At 42.6% G+C, this 11,715-nt stretch overlaps 1 protein-coding gene across 1 annotated transcript; it reads left to right on the top strand.

Annotated features, from left to right (window-relative positions):
• Positions 1-209: 209 nt before the first annotated feature.
• LOC103898728 (aldo-keto reductase family 1 member B10) lies at positions 210-8,863 on the top strand. Its single transcript, XM_009279067.2, has 9 exons — positions 210-378; positions 1,467-1,583; positions 2,310-2,387; positions 3,276-3,398; positions 5,618-5,724; positions 5,925-6,006; positions 7,102-7,185; positions 8,032-8,114; positions 8,409-8,863. The coding sequence occupies exons 2-9, from the start codon at positions 1,572-1,574 to the stop codon at positions 8,449-8,451; spliced, it is 612 nt and encodes a 203-aa protein (XP_009277342.2). The 5' UTR covers positions 210-378; positions 1,467-1,571; the 3' UTR covers positions 8,452-8,863.
• Positions 8,864-11,715: the final 2,852 nt, after the last annotated feature.

Here is an 11,715-nt window from a genome sequence, read left to right as displayed (position 1 = left end):
AGCCCAAATGTCTCGCAGAAACCAACTCCTTGCTGCTCAGTTCCCTTTCCCTACAAAAACGTTGTTTGCCTGGGAAGTTGAAACTCAGTTTAAATGCAGGTGACAAGGAAACTCCAGCAGCAGCTGGAAAGGGAGACTGCAGAGCTGTCACAGCAGCGAGCGCTGGCAGAAGGCCACAGAAGAGCTCATGGTTTGGTTGTTTGCTTTCAGGCTCCTCCAGGAAAGGTGGAAGAGGTGGTGAAGTTTGCTATTGATACAGGCTACCGCCTCTTCGACTGTGCCTATTTCTACCAGAATGAAAATGAAATAGGGAATGCAATCCAGCAGAAGATCAAGGAGGGGGCTGTGAAACGGGAAGACCTCTTCATTGTCACTAAGGTACAAGGATGCAGGGTTATTGGGGCATTTAGCTTTTCTCAAAGAGAAACCCTTGTTCCATCTGTAAAGTAACCTAAGGACTTATTCCCTTCTGTGACTTATTCATTTCATGGTTGTCTTGTTGTGTGCTATAAATTCCATCCTTTATTTGCAATTTGGACTGAGCTTTACCTAAGGAACCGTTGACAGCTTTGGAAAGATAGCGTGGCTGTTGCTGATCTAATAATTTCCTTGCATCTATTAAAGTCACTTAATTATACTGAAGGTTCATTTGCATGCACCCTGGAAAGATCAGGAAGAAAAAGACAAGGCAGACGGCTGAATTCAGAGGTGCTGTGCTACTTACTGGTTTACAAGACATTTGAAAATGGTATCTTGTACAAAACGTAAGCCTGAAAGGAAATAGAAATTAAAATATGGGATGTCAGACTGAAGTATTTTCCCTGTATTTACTCCGTTTCTTCATCTCATCTACTTGTCTCAGCAATGCCCTTTACCAAAAAGTGAGAACACTTCAACTAAAAAACTTATGACTTGGGGTTTTCACCAACAAAACTAGAAAACATTGAGCATAACTAAGGTTTTCCACATGCTCCTTGTTTTTGTTAAAGAACAGGTTTTAACTTGAATAATACTTGCAAGTTCTTCTATTTAAATGACTTGAATTTTCGTTTCAAAAATGAAGTAAAATTGACAACGGTTCTCACTGTGGCCATTTAAAAGGGACAGAAGGAGGGTTAGCTATGAGCTGCTCAAGACTCAAAATTTAGGCTGGAAGAAAACTTTTAACACTAACAGCTTTGCTGTGTCAGATACACCTGGCAGAGTGTTACATTTAGTTCTGAGAATCTCTTTTCATAAGTAGGAATACCGACTGTCCACCTTCACTACTGACTCCCTTATTTGTCGTATGTTTGTCCTACCTCACTATTAAAATATCGGCATCCATTGGATTGGCATCCATTCAGTGTGCACTGGGTAGGTGGGGAGGGAGTTGTCCTCCCAGACCACCAAGGGAGAAGCTTCTGTCCCCTGGTCTGGACTGTGGAAGCCATAGAGTCACGGTCGGGCTTGGTTTCTTCCCACAGTTGTGGAACACATTTCACGAGAGGTCCCTGGTTAAGGTAGCATGCAAGAAGAGCCTCGCTGCACTGCAACTGGACTACCTTGACCTCTACCTGATACACTTCCCTATGGGATTCAAGGTAATCCTGCTCTACATTCCTCTTCTTACCTGGCTAGAAACATGACATATTCTCTCATCTATGCTGTGACCATCTTCATTATGCAGCTGGGATATGCTACGGTTCATTTGGCTCTTACCTGAACCTGGTAGTAGCAAGCACTCAGTCACTAACTAGGTAGTGGTATGTTTTAGTGCATGGGTCTGGCTTTCCATGCCTGTTGGAGTGAGATAGTCGTAGGTATGACCACTGCTAGTGAGCCCCCTGGGTCTTCAGGGAAACTGTAACCAACACACGATGGTGCAGTTTGGGATCGTGGCCTTCTGCTGGGCCGGGACAGCGTAAACATCTCGGGTTTTAGAGATGTTGGCTTGATCTGGAGTAACCAACAGTGAAAAATGAAGCACAGCACAGAAACAACATGCTGCTTTTTTTTTCCCCAGTCTACACCTCTGTAAAATAAATAAAAACTCTAGAATAAAGGTAGGGGGGTGTCTGTTCCCTTCTCTCTAGGTCTGCCTAAGTTTCTCACATAATTGCTTCTAATCCCCACTCTTTGTATGCAGGGATTGATTTGTAGAAATATGGCCCTCATCCAAAAGCAAATACTGATGAACATGCATAATTTTTAGTTATGCGATATGTTTAAATAACTTGCTGCCTATAATTCCAGTCAGAAGTGCTAGTAAACAGGAGGAAATTAAATTCTTTTAAAAAGTCTGTGTATTATCTGCCTTGAAATAACAGGCTGGTGAAGAACTGCATCCTGTGGATGACAAGGGTATGAGTATCCCCAGTGATACTGATTTTCTGGACACATGGGAGGTAAGTTAATGTTTGCTCTTTTGAGCAGGTGTCAGCACTAAAGATAGAACAGAGATCTGTGTGCACAATGAAATTAAGGGATAGGTTTGGGTACAGAGGATAGTCACACAAAATTGTATTTCATGACCAGAACGAGCAGAGCTGCTGCTACCCCTTGTTTTGAGGAGCAAGAGGGGGATGTCTTTAATAAGACTAAAGAGTAGGAAGCTATCAGCACTGTAGGTGCTGTCACTAAAATAATATTTGAATATGCACAATAGTAGAACTGAAGCGTAGATTAATCCAGCTGTGGCTGTTAATTTACTGCGTGTTTCACACAGATAGGGAATTCTCACACTTTTCAGTGTTGGGCAGCAGCATCTCAGGCTGTCCTTCAATCCTCCTTTCCTTGTGGACTGAGAGGATTCAGGGTCTGCTCCTGCTACCTGCACTTCTGTGGTGCTACAACTCTGGGAATTAATAGTTTTCTCTACAATAGCAGATTACAGTTGCAAGAAAGTAATCTGAGGTAACTGAGTTTAAGCTAACGTCCTCCCTGCTGTTTTCTGCCAACTCAGAGGTAGTGTGCTGGCACAGGAGGAGGTGGAGGGGTCTCCCTTGCTTTTTTAGCTCTGGTAAAATGACCCCCAAAGAAGCCAAAGCAAAAGATTTTGCTTCCCATTACAAAAGGGTTGGCCAAGCCATTCTTATATTACTTTCCCATCTGCAATGGGACATAAAGCATACAGATAATACAAGGTGCAAAGATTTATTTTTTTAATTTGGGATACTATTATTTAATCTAGCGTGGGTTGTTTGTTGGTTTGTCGCTAGCTTTAGGGAAATAAAATAGCGTCGTTGACAGTAATACCACCTCATAAATACATGTCGGTTGTCCTTACTCATTAGGCCATGGAAGAGCTGGTGGACTGTGGTCTGGTAAAAGCCATTGGTATCTCCAACTTTAACCACGAGCAGATTGAAAGAATCTTGAACAAGCCAGGACTAAAATACAAGCCGGTAAATAACCAGGTAAGATTTTTATTTCCATTGACATCAACTAACCTTGGAATATTCCTAAATATATTCTTGCTATACTTCAGCTCTAAAACTGACTTCTGCCATGACCTTTAAATAGTTTTGGTGCCATTGTAAGATCTTGCAAAGCACTAGGTATCTGTGGTTGTCTGGAAGTCCCTTCAAGTCAGTACTGCCTGCAATATGCAAGGCTTTGGTATGGTGTCAGTGTTGATGGTTTTTAGCTGACAGGGATCTCAACAGAAGACTTTTTTGTAGACTTGTATGTATATAATGCAGTGGAAATTTGAGAGCAATACCACATAGAACAGTATGGATTATTCATATCACAGTAATATGAAACAGATAGGAATATTTCATTTTTAGACATTGGAAAAAAGTGAAAATATCCATTACCATGTACAAGACCTTGTGACTTTCTGCTACATGTCCTCTTTCACACTCCCAGTGTCACAGCCCAAGTTGCCACAGGCCCATTTCTGCCAGTCCTGGGATAACCAGCAAAATCCCCACTGTGAGCTACTGTACAGGCATGGGAATGTACAGGAACGCTCTAACTCATTCACTGGACTTACTTATTTTCAACATAAAATAAACCATTTCACTAAACTTCATTATAAAAAGGAGGGTTGACGTATACAATTATATAAGAAATTTTCACCACGTACCTCATGAATGAAATCACAGGACAGCAGGGGCATAGAATCATTAAGGTTGGAAGAGACCTGTAAGATCATCAAGTCCAACCATCAACCCAACACCACCATGCCCACTAAACCATGTCCCTAAGTGCCTCATCTACACATCTTTTAAATACCTCCAGGGATGGGGACTCAACCACTTCCCTGGGCAGCCTGTTCCAATGTTTCACCACTCTTTCAGGAAAGACATTTTTCCTCACATCCAATCTAAACCTCCCCTGGCACAACTTGAGGCCATTTCCTCTCGTCCTATCGCTTGTTACTTGGGAGAAGAGACCGACACCCACCTCGCTACAACCTCCTTTCAGGTAGTTGGAGAGAGCAATGAGGTCTCCCCTCAGCCTCCTCTTCTCCAGGCTAAACAACCCCAGTTCCCTCAGCCGCTCCTCATAAGACTTGTTCTCCAGACCCTTCACCAGCCTTGTTGCCCTTCTCTGGACACACTCTAACACCTCAACGTCCTTCTTGTAGTGAGGGGCCCAAAACTGAACACAGCATCAGGACCTTCTGACTTTCTTCCATACGCGACTTCTTTGCACTCGGCTGAGGGTGCTGAATGCCCATCTCTGCTGGCTTGGGAATATCCAGGGAAATCCCCACACTGGGTCCCATGCAGGCACAGTGCTGCCTGTGCTGCTGTGCTGGGCTTGGGGCTAGTGTGTGCACCGGCCAGGCTTAGCACAAGGGGGACACAGGACTTGGAAAGATTTTATTGAGGGGTATAAAGTTCTGGTGGGGATGGACCCAACTACCCCCATGTTAAAAGCTGCACCAACTTCCACACTTCAAAGAACTTCAGGCTTTGACTCCAGTTTGCTTCTCCATGGGTGTGCCTGTGCCACACACTGTCATTACAGTAGTTGCCTAGTCTAGCTCAGGTCTAAATAAACTACCGTACATGGATTTCACTATAGCATTTAGAAACAGCTGGGTACGTGCATGGTGCCACGTTATGCAGTGTAGACATAGCCCTGTGATGATGCTATGGCTTGTGGCAAGTTGAGCAGCATCCCCGTGTAGGCTCCTGTTGTTTCCAGTTACAGGATGTCTCGCCTGAATGGCTGGTTGCAACATGATCTGAGCTAACCTAGGGAAGCTCATCTCCCCAGGCTTCTTCAGGAGTCGGGGAGACTCCTTAGGGAGAGGTTGGGTGACTCGGAGCAAAAACTAAACTTTGGGTATTCTGAGCTGCCCCTCTGAAGATGCAGCCTTGCTCTCCAGTAGTCCAGGAAGACTGATTTCCCCAATTCCTGATACAGATGGCACTTTCACTCTTCTCATCTATTTCTCACTATCTTTGTGTAATATGTAGCATGAGGAAGCCTATTCTCTGTGCCAGGCCTCTAGATACTGCTGTGACGTGAATAACTCTTATAAGATAGATTTTAATAATGATATTGGGAGTCTTGTCTTGACATTTTCTGCGACCCAAGAGGAATTAAAATGTTATTTATGCTCTGGAGCTCAGTGCAGTCTGCCTCTGTGTCAACCACTGTGTTTCTGTGCTTACAGATTGAATGTCACCCATACTTAACCCAGGTAAAGTTGATCAAGTACTGTCAATCCAAAGGAATTGCTGTGACAGCATACAGCCCCCTTGGCTCTCCTAACCGCCCATGGTAAGCAAGCATTGCAGCCTTTCTGTATACAAAACAATGCATTTGCAACTTGAATCTTTGAGGCAAATGATGTAAATAACGCAGGTATAATGAGAAAAGTGCTGTTGCTTTGTTGCAGATTATTTCACAGAAGTGTCAGGCTTCCTGCAGGGAAGTTAATACCTTTCTATCATCAATATCCTGGCTTTTGTTTTTAATAGGGCCAAGCCAGGGGAACCTGTGCTGCTGGATGATCCCGGGATTAAAGAGATTGCAGTTAGACATCATAAAACCCCTGCCCAGGTAAGTGGGGTTGTCAGGGCAAACTATTCCTCCTCCTCAGACATTTTTACAAGCTGATGGCCAGTCTTAGCAGATACTGCCTTCTCTAAAGGTACAGTATAATGGGGTTGAACTGCACTTGACTCTTCATACTGCCCCAGTTCTTACCAACAATCATACAAATTACCAGGTATTTTCTAAGAGATCTTAAGTGCTGAGCTTTGGAGGGGCTGATCAGCAGTGGTACGTGCTTACCTCAGGTGACCCCCTTCCTAGGGAGATTTCTTCTGCTCCCAGAGAGAAGTGCTTGCTCCCCAAGAACCCCTTTCCTCTGAGGTTTACTTACAAGTCATCAAGCCAACTTGTTATTCCTTTCTCCAGCTAAGTTAGCCAAGTTATCTTCAGAGAAGCCCTGTAATCTGCAGACCTATTTGATTGCTCCCTGTTTGCTCTTGTTCACAAAGAATCATTGAAAGCTGCTTGATTATTCAAGATGAAATTTTTTCTCTATTAGTTGCTAGTCACACAAATGAGTTCTTGTGCAGGGTATGCAGAAACTGCACTTCAAGCAAATCCACATGTTCACAGGCAATCAACCATAGTCATATTTTAAGACAAACAGAGCAGAACAAAAAATTGTATGCAACAATCATCTTCTGAGGGGGGAAAACTTTTGAAATCTATAAATATGTTTTTCCTTGTAAGGACTTCAGAAAGCTTAACCTAGGTGAGGTACTTAACCTGTGAGCCCAAAATAATCTGCAGTATCATTATCCTCATTTGGTCTGAGCACCCATATAACACAAGCCAGAAACATCATCATTTTTCTCCCCGCCTCCTACCCTAAAAGAAAACAAAACAAATCCTGGAGAAACCAGGATGTAGAAACAACATAGGCCAGAAACAATTGTAGTTTGTCACTAGACTGCAAGCAAATGCTGGCACATCGAACTCCTATATGCAAACTGGTAGAATCTTCCAGAAGTGAACATGGTTGTAGAAAGAAATTGGTTTGTGCATGTGGGGGTGCGGGGGGAAGGTAAGAGAGAACACAGAATGCATTTGAACAGTTTTCTTGGTACCCCTGCGTTCATGTTCCTCCTTGCCCTTTCCTAGGTTCTGATCCGGTTTCTTATCCAAAGAGATGTGATTGTCATTCCCAAGTCTGACAAACCACACCGTGTTGAGGAAAACATTAAGGTGAAGTTTCCATGGGGACTGCTGCTACCTTTTTACACAGGATAGCACCCATACCCATATCTCGGGGTTTCCAAGCAGCACCTAAGAGGCATTGAAAGGGGAGCGCAGAGTTGTAAAGATTGGGGCTCAGCACTACCTAGCCATCCGCACTTGTTCTCCAGGGAAAAGCATTTTGTTCCTGCCAGGAGATAACTTTGGACTTGCCCTGTGGGAGATGCTTAATGAGCCCCTCTTTAGGGTGTAAAGGAACAAATTGTAAACACTGGACCTGTTACGGTTTATGCCTCACTTTGAGGCTGTGGTTCCCCCTGGCAGGGAGGTTCAGCTGGATGTTTGCTCATAAGGCCTGGCATCTTAGATGATATCTCTGTGTTACTTTCAATTTATGCTGCTACATTTTGGACTTACTTCTCCTATGAACCACCAGCAAGAATTCTTAGGTGATTGATTACCTGTGAGAAAACTTTGCAGTTGGTACCCAGTAGTCCTCTGTTGTAGCAGAAATATTTATTGCTAGTTCCAGTACTTGTGACGCATCAAGTAATCTATCCCTAGCACCTTAAGTTTTCTGCCTCTGCATTACAACACAAATTGCAGTGGTGTCTGCATTCAACGACCCAGGACTATAAGACATTGCTGTGAACAGCACCTCAGAGAAAAAAGGACTGTCCTTATAACTTCAAGGGTAGATTGGTATTTGGCTCAGAAATAAGAAGATTTCTTAACTAGGCTTAGTGTGGATGCAGTATGTTCCTACCTCAAGTCATAAATGGATGAAGCACACTTAGTAGCTAACTACTCATGAACCTAAGTAAAAATTTTCTTTGTCCCCCCCCCCCCCACTAGGTGTTTGACTTTGAACTGTCTAAAAAGGAGATGGATGTCATCCTCAGCTTTAACAGGAACTGGAGGGCAGTTCCAGTGCTCCGGTATGTTCCTTATTATCCTTATTATCCACTAGGCCTATCTCTATCTGTATTTTCATCCCGCATCTCTCTCAGGTAATGAGACACGTCCTGGAACTGACATCAGGAGGGAGATTCATTCAGGGCATTCCCTTCAGCATCTTGGTGTTGCACATGCTTGTTCACAAGCCTGTCTTCAAGTTAATGACGGCAGCAAAACTTGAGTACATTGGCAGTGGGGGAGGGAGACCACAGTCAGGAAATGCTGCTGAAGATACTTCCTACAATACTTAAATAACCAGTTCTTTCTCTTCTCAGAGCTGTCAATCACAAGGACTACCCATTCAAAGCAGAGTATTAATGCCAGTGGTTTCTACAAGATCTCCATGTAACTCCTTCCAGATTAGATGATGTATGCTATAGCTTAGTCTTGATGATTTCTTCTCTACTTGACAATCATTAAGACCGGTTACTTGTCCTCCTTTTTTAGGAGGAGACCACTAGCTGGTATAAAAATGTATCAGTAGGGATGGGTCTTTTGTTATGATGGCTAACAGAAATCTGTTTCTGATCAGTAGTAAAAAGGCAATGTCTCTTCATTTCCTTTTTTCCTTGTCTTCCTTAATTAAAGACATGTTTAACAAAAAACTTCGGTTACTTACAAGATTTTTTTTTTTTTATGTTATTTCCAGTGCAGTCAGTTATACTGGCTCATGAGTTGCTGTCAAGGAATGCTGTCTTTAATTACTTTGCTTTTTACATAGTTGTGATTTTTGTAGTGTGACTCTTTAATGCTTTAATATTTTATATTAATAAAGTTTGAATAACAACACAATCAGTGTAGTGCTTAAATTGTTTCATACAATTAGTTATAAAACATGCCTGAAGTCTGGGGTTTTTTAAATTTTAATACAGCTAGAAATGAGCTTTTGTAATTCCTGTACAAGGACAATACATAGAGACAACGTTGTGGCTTATGCATCGAACAGGATTGTGCTCTAGCTAGAACCTAAAGAACAAAGTTGTACCTATTACTCCGCGTAGCCCTCCCTCCAGACAACTAGAAGTTGAACTCTTGTGTGACAAGGTGAAAAGCTGAAGACAGCATCACATGCAGTGATAACACACATCAAAATACACCCAGCCAAACATATGGAGTACCTACAAAATCAGACTTGACTTGCTCTGAAAGTCTCAAACACAAAATTAGATTTTTGCACCTCTGCTGGCAGCATTCAGAACAATATATCCAGACAAGGGTTGGCTTTATCTAAGGAAAACATAGAAAAGCTTTTCTTTAAAAACACCAAAGCAAACCCTGAGGTAGACTCACAATTGCTTTAGAGTATTTTCAGATGGGTAATGCTAGGCCAAAGCAAAGGCAGGCTTGAAAAAGGCTGTTTCGTGGCATTCTGCACACTGACAAGACAAAGTCTGGCTAGGATGCCAAGTGAGCTGCAGGAAAGCATGATCAGAAGCTAAGGTGACAATCTGGTATCGTCTGAAAAATCATCACCTCATAATGGCATCAAAACACAAAAAAAACTTGCAGTGCTACTGACTCAGCCACCGGGATTTGTCTTTGGTGAATTCTACCAGGAGGTGGTGCCAGCTGGTGGGAACAAACCATGACCGCACCACTTCACAGTATTTCCTAAAAGTAAAACCGACTGTGCCCAGCATGCTTCCACGCTCTCAGAAAAGGCAATAACCAGGAGCAAAAGAAACTTACCCACATCAACAAGGAAAAGCATCACTTCAGCAAAGATTGCAGAGAAAGGTAGCAACGTAGTTGGTCAGTACAAGGCAGGAGAACGGGCACGCTTGCAAGCATACAAGCTCTTTTCAGGTTAAATTAGGCAGCATCCGATTATTTCTCCCACAGTAGTTCAGAAAGCTGTGCTTGGCTGCAGCCTTCCCAGTGCTTGCCGTAGAGCTGGCGGCAGCCTGAGGGGGCCTCTTTCGGATGACCATGACCTGGTTACAGCAGGGTGTTACGTGCTGTGCTGCCATTAGAGAAAAAATGAAAGGGATAAGGAGGACAACGGGAAAGCGAGCAGCTCTCCAGGCTTGGTCCCCACAATCATCCAAGCCTGGAAGCACATCCCACCAAGGTAGACAGAAGAAATACGACGGCTCTCACACAGAAAACATTTTTCAAAGCAGGAAAGCAGACAGCTGTGCTGCTAGGTCAGAATCTACTTCGTTGAGTGCGCTGACTTCTGGATGATGCAAAGCTCCTGTCTTGTACTGATAGGCATGACAATTAAGATTTTTTTTTTTTTTTCTTAAGAATGTGTAGGTTAAAGCTGCTGATTTTATGACTTGGCTGTCTGGTGTAGGATAGTACATCAGGAGAGACATCCTTCGAGGTTCTTTGCAATCATACCTTATTTTACATGGCCTTAGCACAATTCCTATCCCAGTTACAACAACTGGCTTGTTCCTACTCATTAACAAACACGGGGCTGCTGATGGAAATATTCCATTTATTGTGGATGCAGTTTCAGAATACATTGTTTGAACAAATCATTTTTATTGCAGCTATCGGATGTATCTGGAAGACTCAGAGGAGTGTTTACAAAAACCCCCAAAGAAAAAACATGACAACTCACAGACAATGTCAGGCAGATTCACCCCCTACAGATAACTACGTGCATCTCTATATGTAAACAAGATGTTTCAGCCAAGCAGGGGAGCTCATCTTTGGGTTGCAATATAACGTTTTTCTTCTTTAGGAAGAAGTCAGACGCTGTAAGAGATGGAAGTGGTGAAAAGGGAGATCCTGGTAGTTCTGATGCACAACAAAGCTGTTAACAACGTGCTTAGGGGGTACTTCAGTTGCTCAGTTTATGCCACCCATACACTGTAGGATGTAAATGCTAAACTGTATGGCATGTAAATTCAAACCAAGCTGACGTCTTATAGCCATGTGTTTACTATATACAAATGAAAACATCTGTAAATAAGATATTTGGGAGAGAGAGTTAAAAAGAAGCACTATAAAGACAGAGGTTTACTTCATTTTAGGTGGACTTAGTGTACGGCACTGATGGATGGCAAGATTTAGTGTACAGTCATTTGAAACAAGCTCCAACTGTGTTTAGTTTTTTTTTCTTTTTAATTATGGTAGTTTTATATAAATTAAACTACAACGTTTTATACAAGTGACCTATTTTTGACCATCTATACCCTTACCTTTTCCTCTTTTAAAAACTATACTTTCTTTTTAATTACCCATTACTGGGCAATTGACATTTAAAATTTTTTAATCTTATCTCACAGGAAAGCATGATCAGAAGCTAAGGTGACAATCTGGTATCGTCTGAAAAATCATCACCTCATAATGGCATCAAAACACAAAAAAAACTTGCAGTGCTGCTGACTCAGCCACCGGGATTTGTCTTTGGTGAATTCTACCAGGAGGTGGTGCCAGCTGGTGGGAACAAACCATGACCGCACCACTTCACAGTATTTCCTAAAAGTAAAACCGACTGTGCCCAGCATGCTTCCACGCTCTCAGAAAAGGCAATAACCAGGAGCAAAAGAAACTTACCCACATCAACAAGGAAAAGCATCACTTCAGCAAAGATTGCAGAGAAAGGTAGCAACGTAGTTGGTCAGT

Source organism: Aptenodytes forsteri, unplaced genomic scaffold, assembly GCF_000699145.1.
Source record: "Aptenodytes forsteri isolate BGI_AS27 unplaced genomic scaffold, ASM69914v1 Scaffold241, whole genome shotgun sequence".
Taxonomy (NCBI): domain Eukaryota; kingdom Metazoa; phylum Chordata; class Aves; order Sphenisciformes; family Spheniscidae; genus Aptenodytes; species Aptenodytes forsteri.
Note: the sequence above shows the minus strand (reverse complement) of the source record. Positions and strands in the feature narration are given on the sequence as shown.

Bases quoted from the DNA above. Each gene is read 5' to 3' on its own strand.
- LOC103898728 (XM_009279067.2), top strand. The intron at 6,007-7,101 runs GTAAGTGGGGTT...GCCCTTTCCTAG, and splicing joins ATCATAAAACCCCTGCCCAG to GTTCTGATCCGGTTTCTTAT. The intron at 7,186-8,031 runs GTGAAGTTTCCA...CCCCCCCACTAG, and splicing joins GTGTTGAGGAAAACATTAAG to GTGTTTGACTTTGAACTGTC.